The sequence below is a fragment of the Bos mutus genome, chromosome 4 (genome assembly GCF_027580195.1).
Source record: "Bos mutus isolate GX-2022 chromosome 4, NWIPB_WYAK_1.1, whole genome shotgun sequence".
In the NCBI taxonomy this organism is placed as follows: domain Eukaryota; kingdom Metazoa; phylum Chordata; class Mammalia; order Artiodactyla; family Bovidae; genus Bos; species Bos mutus.
Window position 1 is genome coordinate 27,610,778 of NC_091620.1, and position 26,097 is coordinate 27,636,874.

The 26,097-nt window shown below is 44.8% G+C and overlaps 1 protein-coding gene across 4 annotated transcripts in view; it reads left to right on the plus strand.

Annotated features, from left to right (window-relative positions):
- Window positions 1-979: 979 nt before the first annotated feature.
- GRM8 (glutamate metabotropic receptor 8) overlaps window positions 980-26,097 on the plus strand; it is an 851,777-nt gene continuing 826,659 nt past the window's right edge. For 3 of the 4 annotated variants that reach the window (XM_070369279.1, XM_070369278.1, XM_070369282.1), the window contains exons 1-2: window positions 980-1,222; window positions 11,285-12,107. In XM_070369279.1, the coding sequence (XP_070225380.1) occupies window positions 11,598-12,107 (510 nt within the window). In that variant the 5' untranslated portion in view covers window positions 980-1,222; window positions 11,285-11,597. Of the gene's footprint in view, window positions 1,223-1,653; window positions 1,894-11,284; window positions 12,108-26,097 lie in introns of those variants that run through there. The other variant, XM_070369281.1, reaches the window with a different exon arrangement.

Consider the following 26,097-nt stretch of genomic DNA (forward strand, 5'->3'; position numbering starts at 1 on the left):
GTGCGAGGTGCCTGGGCGGTAACGCGTGCGGGAGGGCCGCTGGGCCGTGGTCGTAGAGTCCGGTGGGCTTGCATCAGCTGGAGGCGAAGGGACTCCCGATTTCCCCTCGGGAACCCAGGAGCTGCGGGCATGGGTCTCCAGGATTTTGCAGCCCCGCATCTGCAGCTGCTAGAATCACCTCAATAAGACGCCGGCCATCGTGCCGGCCCTCACCCCCTTATGCGCAGGGCCGGCAGCCGGCGGGTCTTGTGTCAGGGCTTGGGCTGCGGGGGCTCGATAGACTGCGCCGTGGGAGTCAAGGGCAGGGAGATGATCTCCCGAGCCGCCGGGCAGGACAAATGGCTGAGCGGCAGCGCGGCGCGAGCAAACTTTGCAGGGGAAGCGCGCGGCTGGAGGCTTTACGTTGAGCATCCCCGACAGGAAAGCGTGGGGCGGGACAGGTGCGGTCCACCATGTATTCTTCACCCGGACCCTTTTCGGAGCGGCGTTGATGAAGGCGAGCCCCGGGTTCGCGGTCCCGACTTCGGGCTCCGGGTGGCCTTGGTGCGGCGCTTACCGCGCGGGTCCCGGACTATCCTGGCATTCAGAGGCACTCAGCTGCTTCCCAGCCATATTCCTCCTTCCAGCCGCCCGCACTTCTTCCTACCCTCCCCGCCACTATCCTCCTTCTCCCCTGCCCCGCCCCGCGTCTTTGGGTCCTCCCTTTTTTGTTGGGGGCGGGGCGGATGGGGTGATTTTAAAAAATCAGAACTATTGACGTTTCTGTTCCCCGCATCGCTGAGGACTGAGATGATGTAGCGCAGAGAGGGAATCCGCCGGCTGAGTGACCCTCTCCCTGCCCGCACCCGGGCAGCTCTGAGACACCGAAATCCAGGGGCTCCCACCCCTCGGAGTTCCTCCTCCCGCTTCCCGGGGTGACTGGTTGGCGCGAAGCGATTGGCGATCCCGGGCGCGATCCCGGCCGCGGCTCCGCGCGCCGCGCGGGGTGAATGGCCGCAGGCGGAGGATCGGGAGGCGCGGCGCGCAGACCAATCGCGGCCGCGGGTGGGAGTATTTGTTATTCACATGGAAGAGACTTGGCGCCGGCACGGCCAGCTCAGCCCCCTCAGCCCCGAGACCAGCCACAAGTGCGGCCGCGGTGCTCGCCTCGCGCGGCAGCGGCGCTGACATGGAGCGGCGGGCCCCAGCGGGCTTTCTCACCGCACCCTCTGCGGGGAGCAGGGTAAGACTCGCCGAGCAGTGGAAGGAGGAAAAGAGGAAAGCAAGTGCCCAACCACAGGAAGAAGAAAAAAAAGCCCCCAACTCTCCCCAAAGGCTGTGCTTGCGGAAAAAAAGAAAATTGCCCCGTTTAAATTCCTCTTTACGTTTTCTTCCGCCAAACCATCCAGTGGCCAGGCAGGTGCACCGTCTCTTTCAGATCACTTTAGTGATCTGCTTTTCTGGCGTGCAAGTAGATGGCCTTGCTCACCCGGAATCTGGGAGAGAACTAGTGGGCGGAGGTGACGGGAATGGGGGGGAGGCGAGGGAGAGTGGGCACCAGGGGGCGAGGGGCTGGCCGGGCATTGGAGCTTGATTGGGTGTCTGTTGATTTTACGTTGCAAAGAACAAGGCAGCCACCCCTCTTATCTTCCCGTGATTACATTCCAGTGAAGAGGTTCGGAAAAGAGGGAGGCTTTAGCATGGAACTCCTGAGGCTTGGAGATGTGGTCCCCCAAAAGTTTAGTCGGCGAATGGGAGACTGAAGGGTGACGGGAAGGGGCAGGCGCGCCTAGAGTGCTCGGATGGGGCGCGCGGCGGCAGGATTGTAAAGCGTTCTTCCTCGGACTGCCTGCCCGGGTGACCTCCCGGACCTACTCCTGGAGGAATCCGGACTTGCCCCGCCGAGATGACGAGGTACCTCCGTTCTGCGAATGTAACGGGAGGGATTTCCGAAGTTACAGGCTTCCAGGATGAGTTGGGGTAACCCCAGCCCCCCGCCTTCTTGAGCGTGGGGCTGGATGAATCTAACCAGAATCTAGGAAAGATGAGGGGTCGCGGGAGAAGCCGGGTACTTGAGGCGTTCGCGGGACCCCACATCGCGACATAGGATACGTCTGCCTCGAGTTTGCATTCACTGAGTTAGCTCTGTGAGACTGGGATTCCCCCTCCCACCCCGACCCCCTTTTTCAGCTTTCGGGAAAACATCGGAGTTCCGTGTCCTACTGGGGATGGCGGGGGGCGGCGGGGGGGGGGGCGGGAAGGCGGAAGGAATGGTCTCAGGAATCTTGAGTTTAAAAAGCAAAGGCGAGGCACCGGGCAGCTCCCCCGAAGCACCTGCGGCCAGTGTGGCCCCAGTTTGGCACCGACCCGCGCGGGGCGTGGGTACTCTGGGTGCCAGGTGCGGCGGGGGCGGAGGCGCTCCCTGCCCGGTCGCGCGCGGAACCTAAATTCCCCAGGCGCGCGGGGGGACTGGGGCGGCGCCGCAATACCCCGGCGGCGCGGGAAAGCCAGAGGACAGGGTAGTTCTCCTAAGGCCCTGGCTCTACCGGGAGCCTGGGTTCAACAGTCGAAGGAACTGAGAAGAAAAAGGAAGATGCGGCAGGGAAGAGGGGAGCGGGGGTGGGGTGAGTGGCTGCGGGCTGAAATCTCGGCAGAGGTAGAGAATCCTCTGAGCCCCACCGAGAGCAAGCCCAGCTGCTCAGCTAAACAGCTTGGAGATCCCTTGAGGTTCGTACAGTTGGTGAAAATATAACAGACCCCCTCTTTTCCACCCCCAACGTCTGTCGAACTCGCTCTCTTGGTGCAAATGAAATGCAGAAGGGTGTGCGAGTCACCCAACTGCGCAAGACCCCACCCCCCACACCCCCCGCCATCCAGGCTGCCCTGAAGACTTGTTTCCCTGGTGGCCCAAATTACGGAGCCCAGGATCAGAGAGTATGTGAGCACCTAGGAGGGTGGGGATGAAAACAGACCCACCCGCCAGCTGCAGAAGCCCCAAACCCTCAGACCCCGAAGCGAGTCCTGCTCGAGAAGGAGTAAATGCCCTATTTGCCATTTGGGGGTGATCCCTTCCCATAGACCTGACGGCGTTGGAGTCTCGCAAACACCCAAGAATAAGCTACCGTCTCGGCCACCACCGCGCTTGAATACAAATTCTGCCAACAGACGAACTGGAAAACCGGGTTGGTGGTGGAGATACTAAGACACATCTTAAACGGGAGAAATGAGTTTGATGATAGCTGCTGTTTCGCTTGAAAGAAAAAAAATAAAAAAGAGAGAAAAAGAGCCACCAGCAGGTAGATCTTGGATAAACAGCTTATTGCACTCGACTGTAATTTCCATTTTCCGTTATGAAATTGTTTGTCAATAATTGCAAATGGCTACAGAAACCACTTTAGTTTACCTCGGTCACTTGCTTGTGACTAATGCCCTGAAAGATCTCTGTCAGAGACAGAATCAGCTATATGAAATTCATTGCCTGGTTCTTGAAAATATGTAGTTTGATGATTTTGAAGAGAAAAGCTTTACCCATCAGGGAAAATGAAGTAAGATTTTTTTAAATGCAGTTTTCTCATTTCAGAGTCAACTTACAGGTTGTATCATACTTGGGATAAAGACAAAGAAATTGTCATTTTTGCTTTTAAACCAGGGATCTGGGGAGGAATAGATAAGAGGAGGCTCCCAGCAGAGGATTTATCTAGACTAAAGAAAAAGATGCTGAGAACACAGCTCTTTACTGTTATTTAGGCTTCATTTGTTCTATTTGGTTGGTGCTAACTAGTTCTGCCCTCCTGCTCCTTTTACAAATTATTACTACTTGAATAATTCTAAAAACATCTAATGCCAAAAGGAATAATAAAAGGAAGAGTTGAGCTCCAGTGAGTGCGGGAGAAAGTTAGAGGTCTGGAGAGATGTGCTCTTTTCAGAGTTGGCTGGGCAGGTTGCAGCTGCTGTGGGGCTTGTTTAATTGGTATTTGTGCAGCAACAACCCGCTGACATTCACACTGGCAACATCTCATGCCAATCATTGTGGAAGAACCGTTCCACTATCTTCAGGGCATGAGACACAGGACACTGTACACATGTGCACAGGGTAGCAACGATTTTTTCCCCCTCCAACTTCCTTCTTGTCCTCTTCCTCCTGTAGTTAGGATGCCCAACAGAAAGAGGACTTTGCTTTCATCTGGGGAGTGGGGTTGTGCTGTCCCAATATCTTAAAAAGAAATGGTTGCATGGACTTATCTCTTAACTGGACCCACAACAAAGATCTGGCCACATCTCCATGCCTGTTGAATAGGCTGGTGTTTTAAGGTTCAGGTAATTGCTGATGTTTTCTTGACAGGACCTGATTGGACATCACCAGACTCACTCATGTAGTTTGCTCTGGTGGGGGCACGGTCACCCCATGATGTTCTGGGAGAAATGGATATAAATGGAGAATCAGCTGGATTATAATGTTTCCATCCCAAGGTGGGCGGAGTTCTGTTTGCTAAATTTAGGTTTGGATTTAGATTTAGAAATTTAGATTTGAACTATCTTTTTCCGTTCCCTCCTTCTTCCCTCCCTCCCTCCCTTTCTTTTCTTTCTTTCCTCCTCCCGCCCTTTCTCCCTTCCTTTCCTGCTTTCCCCTCTCCCCTTCTTCCTCTTTTCTTTCTTAGCTCAGAGAGTTCTTTGATTTTCATTTCTACTTAGTACTTGAATTCAAGTTGTGATAACTCACTCCCTGACTGAGGACCTTGAGCACGGTGCATTCTTCTCCCAGGACCTGCCTTCCAAGTGGTGGGCATTGCTGTGGGAGGGATTTGAGAGGCTCCAGACTCAGGGTCACTCCCCACTTTGACTTGTTACAATGTCAGTCCTAATCACTATTAGAGACATTTCTTTGGTAAAGAAATTGTGGATCTCCTGGAAACAGTGTTATAAAATGCAGATGTTCCAGTTGGGGGTGACAAGTAATGCATCTTCAGGTTTTGATCCCTGTTGATGAATTTGCTCCTTGCCTGGGGAGGGCCAAAGTAACAAGAGAACCAAGTCTTAAGATTTTGACCTGCAGAACACACACATCAGCACTGACGGAGGGAAGATCCAGGTCTGGGGCAGGAGGGAGCAGGTGTGCAGAAGTGGGAAGATGTAGAAGAGGCTAAAGAGGAGTATGTGCAAATTACTGGGCACATACTTTTCCAGGTAAAGGTGTATCTGTGGTAAAAGCCTTAGTGGTAGAAGCTCTGCATCATATCCTGCATACAACTTAGGAAGGCTTCCTCTTGTCCTCTTCTCCCTACAGAAGAATATCTTGTCACCACTTTCTCCAGAATAACCCTCTTGGATGCTCCAAGTGTCCATGAACTTCAGCTCTCCAGCCAGATGTTGATCTCCATTGACTTTCCTCTTATGTCCTTCTTTCCAGTTTTCTTTTGATTCATTGGACACATGACTTATTAAGGTCTGACCAGCCCTGTGTATGATGGAAAAGTGTTTTTTCTTCAGGTCTTCCAAGTCTTCTAAGCACAATATATCAGTAAACTATTTGAATTGTAGGACCAATTGTTAAAGAATAGTGTCCCTGTGCATTCTTATAGCACTTGGCAGTTTATGAAGTACCTTGATATACATTGTATCATTTGACTTCAAAACCCTGGGAGGTGGCCAGAAATCATCCCTCAGTTTAGAAACAAACTGGTCCCAGGTTAGTGACTTACCCTGTGCCGTGGAGTGAGTGGAGTGAGTGCTGGGCGCACTTCTCAGACCCTAGGATGCCACACTCACAGTTCAAACCTTCAAATCAAGGTCAGCTGGCCATCCATCATGGTCTGCTGCACCCAAGAGTGTGAGGTAAGGGAAAGAAGGTACAATCAGTCGATGTGAATTCGTGCCCAAGATTTTAGACATATTCGTATAATCCTTCTGTTTTTAGATTCCTTACATCCCCAGTGGAGGCTGTGACACCAACCTCATTGGGAGTATCGTGCAGTGGAAGTGAGATAACATGTGCGAGGGTCCAGGCATGTTGTGTTTGTTGTTCAGTCGGTCAGTTGTGTCTGACTCTTTGCGATCCCATGGACTGTAGCCTACCAGGCTCCTCTGTCCCTGGGATTTCCCAGGCAAGAATACTGGAGTGGGTTGCAGGCACATTGTAGCACTCAATAAATGTTGGTTTCACCCCTTCCCCTCTCCTTATATGATACATATTATAAAAGTGGCTTCTCATTACTTTAAATGTGGTCTTTTTATGCAATGGTTGTGTTATTAAAAATAAAAAAAATGGCACAAATTGAATTCTACTAAATCAGATTGCATTTTAGATGCATGGGGGGATTTAGCTATTTAAAGGAAACCCGTGGTGAATTCTTTTGTAATGCAAATAATCACCTTCTAATTTATCTGTTTAGTCAGTTGAGCTTCTCTTGTATCAGATTTTCTTAATGTGGGGCCTGCTCCTAGAGAAGAGCTTTCACAATCCTCTTTTACTGATGGGAAAAAGCCACTCAGCTTGCAAACAAAATCAGTTATTGTGTTCTGTTGGCAAAGCCTTGCTCTGGTGTTTTGAGCATAATCTCATATTCCTTTATTATTAAATAATAGAACCTCAGAACGGGAAGCTGGAAGACACCTTAGAGATTATATGGTCCATCTCACTCATCTCACAGATGAGGAAATGGAAGCACATAGAGGTGACGTGACATGTTGAGTGTCACCAGCCAGGGACTGTCAGACAAGGATCCAAATCTGGGACTCTCTTACCAGGGAAGGCTCTGTCTAGCCCATCCTCACTCTGCCCCAACCAGAATTCCAGGGCTGTGCACACCTATGGTGGCAGAGGAGGTGACAAACAAATCTGATGCATTTTCTACAGCAGCTGAAAAAGGGCTGCAAGTACGGGGAGAAACTGCCAAATTTGCAATTTTGTGAATTGATGACAATATTTGGTTTAACCTTTTTGTTAAAGAGCTGAATAGAATCCAGCAGAGGGAGGCTGTTTGGCCTTTTTATGAGAAAATGATTACAATCCTTGGCTATTTCTGTTCCTGTAAGGATTTTATCCTGTCATGTCTCAAAAGCACTAGCCAAGTGCTGGAGGAAGACCTGGTGACCTGGTGACAGCTCCTGATAGATCCCCCCCCACCGACTCCTCACTAACCCCCCACCACAAGGCTTGGTGGTTTTGTTCTCACTGTTATCAGGCTGCCTGGGAAACCTGATTTGAAGCCCAGGCGTTTGGACAAACTGCATTTGACATTCTCAATCCTTTGAAAGATTCAGAAATCACCCTGCCCTGGAAGTGTCCCCAGGTGACCCCTCCTAATGAGTGCATTGTTTTTCTTAAAGAGCTGGTCAACAAAGCTGTGCCTGTTTCTGAAAGACTTCAGTGGAGGGGCAGCGCCTTCTCCTTGTGTTGTCCCAGTCAATCTCTGCAGCTCTGGGGGGTTTCCTCAAAGGGCAGGACCCCCCCGCCCTGGAGGACTTTGCCTGTGGTGCCATTCAGGTCTTTGGGCCATCTTCAACCTCTTTGAGCCTTTTTTCCCTCTCATTTACATACGAGCTTGGCGTATGAAAATTCAATGGATACTCTGTTAGGTGAGTCTTTGATACAGAGAAGGTAGGGCTTCCTGGGTTGTGCTAGTGGTAAAGAACCCACCTGCCAGTGCAAGAGACATAAGAGACGTAGGTTCAATCCCTGGGCTGGGAATATCCCCTGGAGGAAGAAATGGCAGCCCACCCCAGTATTCTTTGCCTGCAGAATCCCATGGACAGAGGAGCCTGGCAGGCTACAGTCTATAGGGTTGCAAAGAGTTGGAGATGACTGAAGTGATTTAGTAAGCATGCACTGAGAAGGTACCTAGAAAATAAAAAGAAGCAGAATTCACGGTCTTGGCCCTGGAGGAGTTGTCCATACTTTCAGGAAACAGCTGGAGCCACAGACTCAGATCAGGGGGCCTGCTCCCCAGCAGACTTGGGCCAATGCGTTGGCTAATGGAAGTGCTAACGATCTGCAGGGTACCCATATACGATGTACTTAGGACTGGCTGGGAGGTAATGAACAGGGCTGCATGGGCATTTAATGGGTAAGCCTCCTGGAAGGCCCTTCTGAGGGCTTAGAAGCTCCTCTCAGAGGATGTTTTCAGGAGTGTGGACCTCACACCTCTTTGAAGAAGTCCATCAGCTCAGGCTGGTTTGTATCGAGCCCTAGAGGAAGGTCAGTTTCAGAGAAAACCTGATTTTAAATCAAGCCCAGAACCTGAAGTAGAGCTATTTGGCTCGGTAACATAAAAAGGTCATTATTTCATTAAAATTCATTGACTCTGACTAGGATGAGTTTAGATGAAAGCTCCCAAGAATTGCCCAAGAGCAAGATTAGGCAATGCAAGATTATACGATGCCACCAGATTTATGTCGTTTTCCACAAACTTTCAAATATATTTTCCCTTAGAATTTAAAAGGAAAACTAAGCCTTCTAGCCATCAGGAGTCTGATTCTTATGACAATGTATCAGATTTTGAAATAACTGCTGTATTTCAATATTTTATGAGTAGCTCTGATTTTACTTTTAAAGTGACGGAAATTTTCAGTTACAGCCTCACCAACTGGGCAAATATGGAAACAGTTGCTCTGCTTCAGTGAAAAATGAACCACAGACTAAATTAGCAATGATAGGTCCTGTTTACTGAGATCTTACCTTGGCCAGCACATAACCTGTGCCATGTGGCGGGTTCTGACACCCCTTTACGGACCAGAAACTGAGCTTCGGAGAGGTTATGTGCCATTAATTCTATGTTGCAAAGGAGGAAACTTAAGCAAAAATACAAGTAAACTGCCCAATAAATAACAACCAAAATAGAACTTCTCATTTTCCATTTAAGAGCATTCATCCAGTAAACAAGGGCTTCCCTGGTGGCTAAGACGGTAAAGATTCTGCCCACAGTGTGGGAAACCTGGGTTCAATCCCTGGGTTGGGAAGATCCCCTGGAGAAGGGACTGGCTACCCACCCCAGTATTCTTGCCTGGAGAATTCCATGGACAGAGGAGCCTGGCTGGCAACAGTCCATGGGGTCGAAAAGAGTTGGACACGCCTGAAGGACTTACACACACATCCACTAAACAAAACTAATTTTTGTCTCTCTGTTACTCGCTCCCCAACTTTTCCTTAACTTAAAGCTCTAAACAGACCTATGGGATGCATACCTTTAAAAGAAACTCTATTTTACTATTTCCAGGGCTGTACAGCAAGGGGAACTAGGTTAGTGTTATGTGAGTGGCAGAGGTAAGGATGACTTGTAATTAACAGATGAACTGTGTTTATGGTCATCTATAATTGATAACCATTTATTCTCTGAAGTGTTTTAAGTACTTGGGAGGTGGCTTGGAGTAACGAAGAAAGGCTGGTCATTGAAGAACAGCACATTCCCTTTTCCTCTTCATCATCTCTTCTTTGAGTATCCATTCATTCTGTGCTCTGCCAGAAAGGATACACTCAGGGTCAGCCCAGCCCTGTGGACTTGGTCTCAAGCCCTGAATTAGTGGTCAGAGTTAAAGTTTTATTGTCTTCTAACTGGTCTTCCTTGTGAAACTGTAAAACACAATACTCCTTCTCTTAATGGGTGGTTGGTGTAATTTATGGTCCATCACTTCAATGGCGTCATCCAGAAAGTCAACTTGACTTTCTAAGTGTTTTCCTCTTGTGGAATGCCTGAGGTCAGGCTGTTGCCAAATCAGATTTTCTGTGGGACAAGCAGCTGCTAGGAAAATTACATGTGATAGAACATCTGACAAGTGGTGAGAAAAAACGGAAAAGGACTAAGTATTTTGGAGCAGAATTGGGAAAATCCAGAGCTTGGCAAGTGTCAAGAGTCCAGAAATGCTTATCATGGGCAGACAAGAACTGTCTCAACAGACTGGGTCATTGGCTGTATTTCTGAGTGTGTTCCAGGTGTGTACTCTGAAATTCCAGGCAGTGGGCTCTGACGAGTCCCCTCTCTTCATCTGAAATTGAAAAAAGTGCAGCCTTCTCTGAAGGGTTTTGGACATATGTTCAGTTGTTCTCTAGGGAGGCACCATCCTCTCCTTTGGGATAGTGAGGACAGGATGAAAATTTTATGAACTGGAAATTGAACAAGTGAATGGAAAATACAACCAGATGTTGGTTGACTAGGGTAGAGGAGAATTATCCACATTTCAGGTTTCAAATTTGTTTGTATAAGTAGGTTAGAAATGAACATTAGATTACCCATTCTAGCAAAATATGTTGGTGTGTTTACCCTGTTAATTGCATGTACATTTCAAACATCAAATGCCCTTCCATGAAGTCAGTTCCCATTTTCAGTTAAACCTCCACTAAAGTCCTTTGAAAAAAATCTCATGGAATTATTTAAGAGTGAAGGTCTTAGAATAAACTTCTACCAGATTTGCTTGTAGTTGTTTTCACTCTTGGTTATTTCTCATCTTGATGAAATGACTGTTTTTCCCACTGAGTCAGACAAAATTGAGAAACTCTAGTTCATCTCCAGCTCTGATTTGGTCATAGTGATTCTAGGATCAAGGAGTGTTTACTTCAGAACTGCAAGCATACCGATTGCTTCCATTCTGACAAATTAATGGGAAACATACAAAGGTGATAGGAATATTTTTCACATATAACCCACCCTATATGTTTGATTTTCATGTCATTTTTTATTACCAGAGAACAATAAGATAATTTACATGAAATCGCTGACATTCTATGTTTAATCTTTTCACAAGCTCTAAAACTTACACATTTTGGGCTCCTTGGGTGGATTTTTTCTCTCTCTCTTTCTCTTTTTTTTTTTTGTGATTGAATAATCACTTTTCCCCTTGGGAAATCCGAGGCACCAAAAAATGTCATTAACAGATAACTGGCTTGTTGAATACATCACAGAAAATAGCCGTTCATTCTGATTTTGTGGACAAAATTTAAATGCTAAATTCAGACAGCTGTAAAAAGCAAAAACAGATTTGAAAAGAAATAATACCATCAATCACAGGATTTTTACCTTCCTGGAAACTGGATTTGTTGAAATAAAATGGTAAATAAAAGTACTTTCTGATTTGGAAGAGTCAACCTAGTTACTGATAACTTTTCTGTTTCTCTTGCTCCAAAAGTGTCATCCATCTCTGTTTAGATGCAGTGCAGCCAGGTGTTCAGAATCATAAGGGGACAGAAGGAATTAGTTTCTTACTGAATAGTGAAAATGAAACAACAAAAAAAGAGGTCAGTGCAAACAGGGCTTAAGAAATGAAAAATGTAGGCCCATTGAATGGAACCCTTTCTTTTCTTCCTTCTGCCCTCCAGGAATAATTCTGCTACAGGGCTGACTTCAAGAACGTGAATTGGTGACCTCATCCCAACATCAGAACCTCAGCTGTTTCTCTGATTTTTGCATCATTCCAGGCAAGTTGACTTTATGTGGAAATAAAATAGAACCTTGGGGTCTGATGGAAATTCACTGTGACATTCAAATCAAGAACACTTGCTGAAACCCACAGAGCCTTTTCCCCATGGGCCCTGATGGTAGCCTCCAGAAGGTGCAGCCTCAGGTGGTCCCCCTTCTTCTGTGGCAAGAATAAACTTTGGGTATTGGATTGCAACACCGCCCGTGGAGAAAATGGTATGCGAGGGAAAGCGATCAGCCTCTTGCCCTTGTTTCTTTCTCCTGACGGCCAAGTTCTACTGGATCCTCACGATGATGCAAAGAACTCACAGCCAAGAGTATGCCCATTCCATTCGAGTGGATGGGGACATCATTTTGGGAGGTCTCTTTCCTGTCCATGCAAAGGGAGAGAGAGGGGTGCCTTGTGGGGAGCTGAAGAAAGAGAAGGGGATCCACAGATTGGAGGCCATGCTTTATGCAATTGACCAGATTAATAAGGACCCTGATCTCCTCTCCAATATCACTCTGGGTGTCCGGATCCTCGACACCTGTTCCAGGGACACCTATGCTTTGGAGCAGTCCCTAACGTTTGTGCAGGCTTTGATAGAGAAGGATGCTTCCGATGTGAAATGTGCTAATGGAGATCCGCCCATTTTCACCAAGCCTGACAAGATTTCTGGTGTTATCGGTGCTGCCGCGAGCTCCGTGTCCATCATGGTGGCTAACATTTTAAGACTTTTTAAGGTAGGTAAAGGCACTAGACAATTCTGACCATTGTGAAAAGACAATAAGTAGTCCTAATTCCAGCTGCAGGTTTAAGAAGAAAGTGAACCCAGTAAAGATGCTCATAGACTCTTTCAGGGCCACAGTTTCCCCAAAGAGAGGAGTTTGTGTCTAGGTTTCTACAAGTGTTGATTTGGTTCCACGTTTTTAAAGCAATTAATTGGATTGATTGTGACTTTTTTTTTTCTGAACAAACAGGTGATAATTCCCATGACATGTTGAATCCTCAGTATCTTGTGATATTCTCTTTTAATTTAATTTTTATTTAACACTGAAAGCATTTTGTATTGGGGTATAGTCCGTTAACAATATTGTGGTAGTTTCAGGTGAACATTGAAGGGGCTCAGCCGTACATATACATGTACCCTTTCTCCCCTAGTCCCCTCTCCCATCCAGGCTGGCACATAACGTTGAGCAGAGTTCCATGTACTATACAATAAGTTTTTGTTGGTTATCCATTTAAATATAGCAGTGTGTACATAACTGGGCTGATTTTAAAGCAAAGCAAGTAGTTTTTGAGAGTCTAATGAATTTTTAGCTCATTTATCAGATCAAATGTTTTTATGGTATTTGAGGTATAAGATAATTTACTTGGTGAAACCTCCTTAATGTGGGATGCTCTGTTATGACAAAAGTTGCTGTGTGAGGAAATTGCATTTATCACTAATGTGTAGATGGGAGTGACACTCTGGACTAGAAGATGGCCATGAAGTTGTCAGGTTTATTCTAGCTACAATGGAGCAGCATCTCATTAATTCAGACAATTCTTATTGCATTAAAAGCTCAGATTTAGCAGGATAATGCGAAACGTTTTGGTTTAGGATGATCTATTACCTACAGATTGCATTTACATATCAGATAAAATTGGCAAAAGAATATAAATATGAAACAATAGTTTGAAGGCATAAAGTCCCATAAAGTTATTGTAACTTATTTTTCATTAACATTCTCATTTTATTTATTAATATTTGTTATGTAGTCTTTGGTAATAGGCAACATTTTAAAAACTGAAAATATTTGTCACTCTGATTTTTTTACTTAGTGGGACATGACTTTTCCAACTTATTCTGAATTAATGAGTCTTCATTTAATATTATGAGAAACTGTTTCTGTGTGTATTAGATTTAAAAATATTAAAAGAATATGGAGAAGTCAGATAGATGACAGATATAATGACGAAAATGAACAAAGTGATGGAAAACTTAAAAAAAATAGAAGTGTTCAAATCAAAGTCTTTCTGGTTTGGAAGCTGTCTTGGAGGACCATCTAGTCTGGTTCATGTCTACAACATCCCCCTAGCTTCTGTATGAATTCCCTTAGTTTAGAGGAGAGAATGGTAAGAGACAGCTTAATGACTATTTTCAGATTGATGAAATTTTCTCAAATGAGGATGCTGCTGAGCAGAAGTGCTCTGTGTCTAAGGAGTACTGAAGAGTCACACAAAGGCATCAGGGAATGCCTGAGATATTTGAGCCAGACGTTAGGAAGAGCCTCCTTGGCAAGAAGGATGCCAAATTGAAATAGGTGGCCAAAGGTGCTCTAGTTCTCCATCTCTGGAAACTTTCAAAGGAAACTGGATAAAGTTGTTAGCAACTTCTTTTGGGCCAACTGACCCCTTACCTGGAGCCAAGGTAACCCCTTACCTGTGTTAGTCTGTTGGATTATTTAATGAGAAAATGCAGGTGAAGGATTCCACCAGGACCTGACTGTCCTTTGTCTGCTTGGGCTGCCAAAGGAAATTTCAGGCTACCCAAAGGGCAGGTTTTGTTTTAATGCATTCTAGACCTGGCTTCTCTCTGCTTTGTTCTTCTCTCACTGAGAGGCCAATTCTCTCCTTACCCTCTTGGGTGACTCTGAGGGACCTTATTCAGCCAGGTGGGAGAACTACCATTGACTCTGGGCAGAGTCCAGTGCTGTAGGCCAATTCTGGAAACCATCCATCAGCAGATGAAGGGGCTGCCATTCCTGCCTTTTAGCCAGGAGGAGATCTTGGTTATGCTGCTAAGTCGCATCAGTCGTGTCCGACTCTGTTCGACCCCATAGACGGCAGCCCACCAGGCTCCCCTGTCTCTGGGATTCTCTAGGCAAGAACACTGGAGTGGGTTGCCATTTCCTTCTCCAATGCATGAAAGTGAAAAGTGAAAGTGAAGTCCCTCAGTCCTGTCCGACTCTTCGCAACCCCATGGACTGTAGCCTACTAGGCTCTTCCATCCATGGGATTTCCCAGGCAAGAGTAGTGGAGTGGGGTTATGCTAGGTGTCATAACTAAGACCAGTATGCTGGTCCAGAGTGAGCATTTAATATCTGGAAGCAGATATATTTTTTAACCAAATAACTGGGGCTTGAAAAATTTGTCTTTTATAAGCAAGTGAGAAGATGTAAGTGATCAGCCGGTCTTCTAGCTGAACCTGGAATCACGTGACTGAATTGATAATTGCAGTTTCATCGTTGTGCCATTTTCATTTATTTTGATGATTTATATGAGACCTCCAGCCAGCGCTCCACACTGATATTAATTATGAAATGATGATGGTCACTTTTGGAATAGAAAATGTTTCACTTTATGTGTGAAAATATATTCTGTTTAAACATGTATGCTAGGACTGACATGAAATATTAGAATAGTTATCAAAGGAATGATTGGCAAATTAATGCATTGGGGAAGGGCTTATACTTCCTTTTGAAAGATTAATACTTTGATTAACCAAATGCTGTGACTGTGAATAAAATTAAACATTTAGGACAATTTTATGGAGCTTGGGACCCTCCAGAACAGCATATGACCCACAGTATCTAAAAAAACTCCTGGATATCAACATTGTGCCACTTATTCCTGGATTAATGGAGTTACAGAAGGTTGAGCATCTTGGTTTGGAAACCCACAAACGATTAACCCTGACCGTGAGGGATGTAAACAAGGTCTTGATTAACGAATTTATCACTGTCCTGCTCAACAATAAGCATTAGTTGGGTTTTTTAGAATCTGTTTAAAATTATATAGAAAATATCTGGGCTGAAATAAGAATTAACTCCGAATGTCTCAGTTCTCTTTTTTATGGAGAGTCCGGGTAAAGCCACGTAGTATCTGCCTGGGCTACGTTGTGAAGGAGACAAAGTCCTTCGGGCACCCCCAGCTTCCTCTTCCTTCAGTCTGACCTACCTTGGCAGTCTTTCCTGGCTTCATGTCCCTCTGTGTTCTCCTAACTGCAGTCTTGTTTCAGGAAAGGAGGTATATGCCATCTGCATATAGCATGTCTGTTTAAGTCAGAGGAAGATTCTGTTTTTCGTGGGATCACGAATTGTGGTTTGATGAAATGGTGTATCTTTGTAAAGGGAATTCAGACACGGAGGGAGGTTCATTTAGCCCTCCAGAGACAGCACTTTTGGGGGTGGAGAACAGTGGGCGGGAGACTCAAGAGACACGAGTTCCATCCCTTGGTGGGGAAGATCTCCTGGAGAAGGAAATGGCTACCCACTCCAGGATTCTTGCCTGGGAAATCCCATGGACAGAAGAGCCTGGTGGGCTGCAGTCTGTGTGGTCACAGAAAGTGGGACATGACTGAGCATGCTGGCAGCCCACCACCATGCACCTATGCATCTCCTCTGCCCTGGAATACAGCTGGTCCTGCTCCTTTCTAGAGTGAAGGAACGTTGCCCTTTGTTTCTCTTCCTGTCAAAGCTCAGGGGCAAATGAAAAAATCAGTCCTTTAATTTAAGAGGTGAATTGGACAGGGAGTGGAGCCAGACTACTGGTGAGGGGGACGGGCAGAAGCTGCCCTGTGGCCCCGCCCCTGGGGCACTGAATGCCACACTAAACCAGTGATTATCTACCCGGGTCAAGGGGCGTGCACTGTCTCCTCCTGCCCGGGGGATGGGGTATCAGCGGTCAGAACTACCTCAGAGGCTTTTCCTGTGACAGGACCCAGTGAGTGCGAGCCTGCCAACTCCCGCCTGAGAACCATTTTTACTGATTGCACTGTCTCCTGTTTCTCAGGAGCACTGGAAGTGAAAACAAGTTTGAGAGTCACAGACAGAACGTAAATGATCTGAACTTTTTAGAAGTGCTACACACAGCCTTAGCACACACACACACACACGTCATATTTGGGTTAACAGAGGGGCAGAGCAGTCACCTCGGTGACTGTTTTATGTCTAACCAAGTGCTGGGAAAGATTGAGGACAGGAGAAGAAGAGGACTACAGAGAATGAGATGGTTGATGGCAACACTGACTCAAAGTGTTGCAGAAACCAGTAATTGAGAAACCAAGCACCACACTGGGAGAGCTGGAGAATTCTGGCTTATTAGCTCAGCTGTTGGAGGAGTTAACACTCCAAGCTCTGAGCCCTGAACAAAGGGGTTACATAGTTTTTATACATTGGCAAGGAGATCCAACCACTCCATTCTGAAGATCAGCCCTGGGATTTCTTTGGAAGGAATGATGCTAAAGCTGAAACTCCAGTACTTTGGCCACCTCATGTGAAGAGTTGACTCATTGGAAAAGACTGATGCTGGGAGGGATTGGGGGCAGGAGGAGAAGGGGACGACAGAGGATGAGATGGCTGGATGGCATCACTGACTCGATGGACGTGAGTCTGAGTGAACTCTGGGAGTTGGTGATGGACAGGGAGGCCTGGCGTGCTGCGAATCATGGGATCACAAAGAGTCGGACATGACTGAGTGACTGAACTGAACAGAACTGAGGCATGATTAAGCAGGTTTGTGGGTTTGCAGAGGCTGGGTGATTGCAAAGAGCAGGACAAGGGTGAGTGAGATAAGCTCCAGTTCCTAGTATTGTGAGTCCCCATTTTCTGAGACCTACGTGATCCAGACTTTGCAAGGAGCAAGCTGAGTTACAGAGGCAGAAGGAGCAGGAGGTTATGTAAAATTTTAACTTTTCCTCTTCAAATGGACATGAACTTGGGCAGACTCCAGGAGATAGTGGAGGACAGGGAAGCCTGGCATGCTGCAGTCCATGAGGCTGCAAAGAGTTGGACACGACTGAACAATTGAACAAAAACAACAGCAATGTTAATATTTGTAGATAATAGTAGGATCGATTAGGATAACTGCAAAGTGGCAAACTCAGAAAACTCGGAACTGCTCCAACCTGCATGAAAGCAGATCTGCCATTTCAGTGGCTCCTGCGTTGCAGAGAGACCAAAGAAAAGAGGAGTCCAACTCTCAGATAGAGATTGTGTAGTTTGAAAAGAATTAAAAAGAACGAGAGGGTCTTTTGGGTATGTTGGCCAGGGAGCCCATCATTTAAATTTGTTTTATAAAGCAGTTTCGAGGAATTTGCATATGTTTTATAAAGAGCTGGGATTTTTTTCCTTTTCTAGAAATTTCCACCCCTCTCCTTTAAATTAGAGCAAATCTGCTCCTCAAAACACTAATCATGTCTTACTGTGGGCAAAGATTGAACATTCTAAGTTAAAAATAGCACATTGGCGCTTGGAGGTAATGCATGTTAATGTCCACATAGATGCATCGAGGTTAAGAAAGGACAGTGTCAGATGTAATTCTCTTTCTCCTGTTTTTCTGGTGAACTTTACCTAGAGTTAATTTTCGACTATTGAAGGATGGGAGGTTAGTCTATAGTGTATGCTTTCCAAAGTAATCAAATGGGACTTTTGAATGGAAATCCACTTGTGGGCTAGATAATTTCTCCCCGTGTGGAAGCGTCCTGGCTCTAAATGGCTAAAATTGACCTTCATGTTAAGTTGGTGAAGTACAGTGAAGCATCCCATTGCCCTAGATGTGCTCGCCAACCCTTCTGTGTTTACAAAGATGTATTTTCTTCCAAGAGACTCCACTAATTGCAGCAACCACTCCCATAAAGCCAAGCATTTTGCAAGTTATTTATTGCTTACAATGGGCTTTCTTCACTCTAAACTCTGAACAGGTAAATCTGCCTATCCAGGCTTATCTAGTTAGATGGACAGAAAAATGAGCCCAATCAATAAACTCAGCAGGAGGCAACATTTTATGTTAAATCTTATTTGATGGCAAATAGATAATGGAAAATTGAAAGATAGACTCCTCAGTCAATCCTTTGCTTCTGTGTCAAGCTCTAATTGAGTTTTGTAAAGAGCCTATTCACTTCAGATGAGAGATGACGGGTGTTCTCTCTTAGTGCCTCTAAGTGGGTGAGATGGGGGAAATGGGCACTGCCTGTTGTCGCTGACACAACTCGGCAATAGGGATACATAAATGTCCAGATGTGGTCATGCCACTCTTCTTAAAGCTCTCATGGCCGTCATTACTTCCATGATGAAGATCTACTTCCACTTGGGCAAGTCTTTTCTCACTTCTCTCCACTACATTAAGTTTCTCTGTTACATGTAACAAAGCTCCATGAGGGCAGGATGATACCCATGATAAGCGTAGGGCATACATGTCTTATTTGTGGTTGTATTTCCCATACCTAGTATGGACCTATCTGGAAACCCAATAAATGTTTGCTGAATGAATGAATGAACCATATCTCTCCACCCACTTCCACCACCCTCACCCCAATTCTAGATTTTGGAAACAATAGGTGTTGGGTACATAGAACAGATATGGGATTTTTTGTGTTGTACTTTTGTACTGTTTGAGAAAAAGGAGCAAAAGGAGGGAAAGGAGGAGAAAGAAGGAGAGATGGTATATTTGGGGAATTCCTATATTTTCTTGTGCTACCTCATTTTCCTACCAATGCATGTTTTCTCCAAACAGATTTTTAAAATTAAAAATTAAGTAAAAGACATGAGCACATTCTCATTTTGAAAGTCCAAGCGACGAATAAGTAAATAGTGTAAAATGGAAAGAGGCTATATTCAAACACACATATCTCTCAGTAAAGTTACATACACAGAATTTTATTAACAGATATGCCTTATGACATTGTTTTTTTTTTTTTTTTCATATAACAATGTGACTGGGAGAGATTTCCATATTGGTTAGTATAGATTCACCTCAGTAATTCTCAACCCTGGCTGCATGTTACCATCACCTGGATAGTTTTTTAAAAAGCCCAAATCCTACAAGACGAACAAAACTGGGGTGGAGCCCTGGCATTGGTGTATTATAATCACCAGGTGATTCTGTTATTTGTCCAGGACTGAGAGCTATAAAACTTTAATTATATGAATAGAGCATCATTTATTCAATAAATCCTTTAAGTTATTTGACTTTGATTTCTTAAGGTCACTTAATCATTTAAAAAAAAAAAAAAGTAAAAACAATGCCAGAGGCATTGTTAGATGCCTGAGCACTGTTAGCTCTCAAGTGAATTTTGATGTCATAGAGCCCTTTCTTGGACCAACAGAGGGGCTGAATTAACGAATCCCCCCAAAACACTTTGCTATAAGTTAGACTGACATGACATAGGCCCGCATCACAGGCCATGGCTCTTTATGACGTTGAGTAACTTAGAACCAGTGTTAGTATTGTGGTTGTGTGCTCAGACCGTTAAAGCAGCATCATGACTTGTTGAGTGGAGCAGATTTTAAACTTGGTGAATTTAAATTAAATGTTTCTTACTTTCCCTTTTCCTAGCCTCAAAAGTTTTAACATCTTAAAGTGAATATTGAAGATATCTTAAGACCTGACAGTGATTAATGCCTGTCTTTTCAGTGTTTAATAAGGCAGGGACTTCCCTGGCAGTTCAGTGGTTAACACTCCAAGTTTCCACTTCAGGGGGCCTGGGTTTGATCCTTGGTCAGGAAATTAAGATCCCAAGTGCCAACCATGGTGCAGCCAAAAAAAAAAAAAAAAAATTGTTTTAACTAGTGATTGTGAGTGAGGACGGGCTCCCCAGGTGGCGCTAGTGGTAAAGAACACGCTTGCCAATGCAGGAGACATAAAGAGATGCGGGTTTGATCCCTGGGTTGGGAAGATCCCCTGGAAGAGGGCATGGCAATGCACTTGTATCCTTGCCTGGAGAAACCCTTCGACAGAGGAGCCTGGCTGGTTATTGTCCATAGGGTTGCAAAGAGTTGGATATGACTGAAGCAACTTAGCATGCACACATGCGTGAGTGAGGAGAGGGAAGAGGAGAGGGGCAATAAAGGAGTAGGGGAAAGAAGGATTATTATGGGATTATATGAAATCATGTGTGTGAAACTTTTGAAAATTGTTTCAGGACAGGTTTCTTCCCAGACTCTTCAGAAGATAGCTAGAAAGCTATAAAACAAGCCTATAGAATTTAAAGAATCTTTCATTCAGTTAAAAGTCAATAAGGGCTTCCCTGGTGGCTCAGTGGCAAAGAATCTACCTGTCAATGCAGGAGACATGGGTTTGATCCCTGGTTGGGGAAGATCCCACATGTCACAAAGCAACTAAGCCCTGGTGCCACAGCTCTTGAGTCTGAGCTCTAGAGCCTCGGAGCCAACAACTACAGCCCACACACCTTAGAGCCTGTGCTCTGTAACAAGAGAAGCCACCGCAGTGAGAAGCCTGCATACCGCAACTAGAGAAAAAGGCTGCATGGCAATGAAGACCCAGCACAGCCAAAATTAAAAATTTAAGTAAATAATAACGAGGTTGTTTGGAAAGTAGTGAGTTTTTCCAAGAGAATTGTGACAGTACTATGCATTTTTTTCTTTTTTTTTGCATAAGAAGTTGTCTGAAAAGCCTTTCTAGAACAAGTCAGGGTATATGTGGTGGTGGTGGTTTTGTTGCTAAGTCATGTCCAACTTTCGACCCCATGGACTGTAGCCCACCAGGCTCCTATGTCCTTGGGATTCTCCGGATAAGAATACTGGAGTGGGTTGCCATTTCCTTTTCCAGGGGATCTTCCCGACCTAGGAATTGAACGCAGGTTTCCTGCATTGCAGGGAGATTCTTTACCGAGTATGTAGATAAATAAATTTGTGCAAGGAAAGGCCTATGCTCTTCTGTTAACTCTTTCACCCCGAAGATCGCAGTGGTTAGTTTTTTAAAGACATTTAGAGACTTGTTTTTTTTTTTTTAAAGAGAAGTTTTAGCATACAGCCAAATTGAAGGTGGCAGTGCTTTTCTTTGGTTTCAGGACAGGTTTCTTCCCAGACTCTTCAGAAGCTAGCTAGAAAGCTATAAAACAGCCAAAGGTTGTACCTTCTGGGGAAACTTCACCTCTGGGGGCTGCCCCTGGCTCCTGCCCAGTAGCTCTGAAACTTTAGTCTGCATCTGAATCACCCAGAGGGCTTGTGAAAGCAGCATAGCTGAGCCCCTGGCAGAGCTTCTGAGTCAGAAAGTCTGGGTTGGGGTCTGAGACCTGGTATTTCCAGTGGTTCCCAGGTGATGCTGATGCTGCCGTTTTGCCGATCACGCTTTGAGAACCTCTGCTTCCTGCAAATCGCTTGCTGGCTGACTTAGCAAGTCAAAGTACACAAGACAAAAATGAGGTTGAACAATGTTCTGTCTGGTAGCGGCCTTTTATTCTTTTGACTCATGCCTGGTTGAATTTCTGTTCCTATTGGTCATAATCACAGCAGCTGCTGTATGGATCTATTTTTAATTATGTGCCCTTTTGGAAGTTGTGTTCCTTATTAAATAATGCATGGCTCAGGAGTCCTGATCAGTGGAATGGCCTCTTGAACACGGTTCCTAGAGCAGGGTCACTTAGATGACCACGTTTCCTCATTTTTACTACCTATGACAGTGGAGCAGACCGATTTAAGAAGCCTAGACTGTGAGGTACACATTAACAAGGAATTGAGAACAGTAAGAGACGAAAAGAGGCTATGGTTTGACTCAGCTACCAGCAATTTGTCTTCAGAAACCATGACAGCTACCTCCTGATTTCCATTATGCGATGAGATTGCAAATAACATTCCACAGCAGTCTTAATCAATAGAGGGTCACAAGAGGCCCTCCTTTCCCAACAGTGGGGAGAAAGGGCTTATTTACCCATTAAATTGATAGAAAGCGTTCTCTGGCAAAAGACAGAGACATCTCTTTCAGTTGTATTAAGGGACTCTCCCTATGTCTAAGCACTCTTAATAACATAAAAATAAACGTGTAATCTTCCTGTTGGGCTTCCTAGGTGGCACTAGTGGTAAAGAACCTGCCTGCCAATGCAGGAGATATAGAGGATGAGGGCTCCATCTTTGGGTTGGGAAGATCCCCTGGAGGAGGGCATGGCAACCCACTCCAGTATTCTTTCCTGGAAAATCCTATGGACAGAGGACCCTGGAAGGCTATGGTCCATGGGGTCGCAGAGAGTCAGAGACAACTGAAGTGACTTAGCACAATATTTATATATTTTAAACATATAATGAGTACCAGGCTGGTGGGTTGGGAAGGGATCCAGGTATAACATCAATTTGGGCTTCCCCTGTGGCTCAGGGGGTAAAGAATCAGCCTGCAGTGTGGGAGACCTGGGTTTGATCCCTGGGTTGGAAAGATCCCCTGGAGAAGGGAAAGGCTACCCACTCCAATATTCTGGTCTGGAGAATTCCATGGACTGTATAGTCCATGGGGTTGCAAAGAGTTGGACACGACTGAGTGACTTTCACTTTTCACTAAGCTACCTTTGTCTGTTTTCAGAATGAAGCCAATTTCTGCTGCTTTATTCCCTTTGGCCCAGTAAGCTGACAGGCACGTGTTTTCAATGTTGGCCATTTGTCTCCTTCCAAAACTCTCCCAGGCTCCCTCTGTGCTTGGGGAGACTGGTTTAGCCCCAGGTCTACTGCTGAGGCTCAACTTTGGAGTCAGGTATCTGTTCTGTGTCCCCCACCTGCCACCCTGGGCTCCTTTGGGAAGTAGGGATGGTGACATATTCTTGCTCCAGCTCACCCTTGCTTCTTTTTACATGGATTTAGAGTGAATTCTAAGTTTCATTAGTGTTTGCACTATTTCTTACATTTTAAATTTAAGTATTAACATTGTGACAATTCTATGTATTAGAGTTCTCAAAGTGATTTATCATTTCAGTTCTGAGAATGTTTGGGTTTATATTGTTTAGAGAACAAAAGACATATTCCTATGCGGATTTGTTGCAGTGATATTTGTGTCCTATAGATATTTATCCTCAGGAGCTGTCTCTTCAAATTATAGATTACGGTAATGTACTTGTCTAGTGGTGCTTGGTACTGTTTTGAGTAAAGCAGATTAATGTGAACTATATAAAATAGGTCAGGTTTCATAGTCAGACTTCCTGGGTTCAAATTCTGATGTAACACTTTTTAGCTGTACTACCTTAGGCATGACTACTCATTGGAAATAACCCTGATGCTAGGAAAGATTGAAGGCAAAAGGAGAAGGAGATGGCAGAGGATGAGATGGTTATTTAGTATCACCTACTCAATGGACATGAATTTGAGCAAACTCCAGGAGTTAGTGAAGGACAGAGGAGCCTGGTGTGCTGTAGTCCATGGGGTCACCAAGAGTTGCACAGGACTTAAACAACAATAACAAATTTTAAGCATGCTAGTTAATTTCTAAATCTTAGCTTTCTTTTTGTTATGTGTGTGTGTTTATTTTATTTTTTAAAATTAAAAAAATTTTATTGGAGTATAGTTGATTTACAATGTTGTGTTCATTTTAGGGGTACAGCGTGATAAGTTGCTTCAGTCATGTCTGACTCTTTGTGACCCCATGGACCTTAACCTTAGGTTCTTCGGTCCTTGGGATTCTCTAGACAAGAATAATGAAGTGTGTTGCTATGCCCTCCTCCAGGAGATCTTCCCCACCCAGGGATCGAACTCATGCCTCCTGCATCTCCTGCATTGGCAGGCAGGTTCTTTACCACTAGCATCACCTGGGAAGACAGGTGTATAGCAAAGAGATCTAAATCTTAGCTTTCTTGGATCAAAAAGTAGATAATAATAGTACTTCCTTCATAAGGTTTTAAGATAAATTAGATGATGTGCATGGAAGTCCTCAGAATCCCTGATACACAGTTATGCTGACCGTAGTGAGGAGGGAGATAATTGATGTCCACTGTTAGTTGAATATTCATCTTGAGTTAACCCTGTCCTCCAGCACTCAAGCATCCTACCTGACTTGCCTTATTTTGTGAACAATGGCAGGTTAGAATGAAAGATGGTGTCATTGGCCAGGAAACAATGCAATCAATAGTTCTAAATAGGCTCTGGCATGGAGCTAATTTGCCTGAAGGCCAAATGTGAGACTGGGACCTCACCAACCCCACTCTAGCCAGCGGAGCTAAAAAAGCAGTTCAGTTCAGTTGCTCAGCTGTCTCTGACTCTTTGCGACCCTATGGACTGCAGCACACCAGGCCTCTCTGTCCATCACCAACTCCTGGAGTTTCCCAAGCTCATGTCCACTGAGTGGTTGATGCCATCCAACCATCTCATCCTCTGTCATCCCCTTCTCCTCCTGCCCTCAATCTTTCCCAGCATCAGGGTCTTTTCAAATGAGTCAGCTCTTCGCATCAGGTGGCCAAAGTATTGGAGTTTCAGCTTCAACATCAGTCCTTCCAATGAACACCCAGGACTGATCTCCTTTAGGATGGACTGGTTTGATCTCCTTGCAGTCCAGGGGACTCTCAAGAGTCTTCTCCAACACCACAGTTCAAAAGCATCAATTCTTCAGCACTCAGCTTTCTTTATAGTCCAACTCTCACATGACTACTGGAAAAACCATAGCTTTGATTAGATGGACCTTTGTTGGCAAAGTAATATCTCTGCTTTTTAATATGCTGTCTAGGTTGGTCATAACTTTCCTTCTAAGGAGTAAGCGTCTTTTAATTTCATGGTTGCAATCACCATCTGCAGTGATTTTAGAGCCCAAGTCTACCACTCTTTCCCCATCTATTGCCATGAAATGATGGGACCAGATGCCATGATCTTCGTTTTCTGAATGTTGAGCTTTAAGCCAGCTTTTTCACTCTCCTATTTCAGTTTCATCAAGAGGCTCTTTAGGTCTTCTTCACTTTCCGCCATAATGGTGGTGTTATCTGCATATCTGAGGTTATTGATATTTCTCCTGGCAATCTTGATTCCAGCCTGTGCTTCTTCCAGCCCAGTGTTTCTCATAATGTACTCTGTATATAAGTTAAATAAGCAGGGTGACAAAATACAGCCTTGATATAGTCCTTTTCCTATTTGGAACCAGTCTGTTGTTCCATGTCCAGTTCTAACTGTTGCTTCCTGACCTGCATATAGATTTCTCAGAATGCAGGTCAGGTAGTCTAGTTCCCATCTCTTTCAGAATTTTCCACAGTTTATTGTGATCCACACAGTCAAAGGCTTTAGCATAGTCAATAAAGCAGAAACAGATGTTTTCTCTGGAACTCTTGCATTTTTGATGATCCAACGGATGTTGGCAATTTGATCTCTGGTTCCTCTGCCTTTTCTAAAACCAGCTTGAACATCTGGAAGTTCATGGTTCATGTACTGTTGAAGCCTAATTTGGAGAATTTTTAACATTAATTTGCTAGCGTATGAGATGAGTGCAGTTGTGCGGTAATTTGAGCATTCTTTGGCATTGCCTTTCTTTGGGATTGGAATGAAAACTGACCTTTTCTAGTCCTGTGGCCACTGCAGAGTTTTCCAAATTTGCTGGCATATTGAGTGCAGCACTTTCACAGCATCATCTTTCAGGATTTGGAATAGCTCAACTGAAGTTCCATCACCTCCACTAGCTTTGTTTGTAGTGATGCTTCCTAAGGCCCACTTGACTTAACATTCCAGGATGTCTGGCTCTAGGTGAGTGATCACACCATTGTGATTATCTAGGTCGTGAAGATCTTTTTTATACAGTTCTTCTGTGTATTCTTGCTACCTCTTCTTAATAACTTCTGCTTCTGTTAGGTCCCTACCATTTCTGTCCTTTATTGAGCCTGTGTTTGTGTGAAATGTCCCCTTGGTATCTCTAATTTTCTTGAAGAGATCTCTAGTCTTTCTCATTCTATTGTTTTCCTCTATTTCTTTGTATTGATCACTGAGGAAGGCTTTTTTATCTCTCATTGCTATTCTTTGGAACTCTGCATTCAGATGTTTATATCTTTTCTTTTCTCCTTTG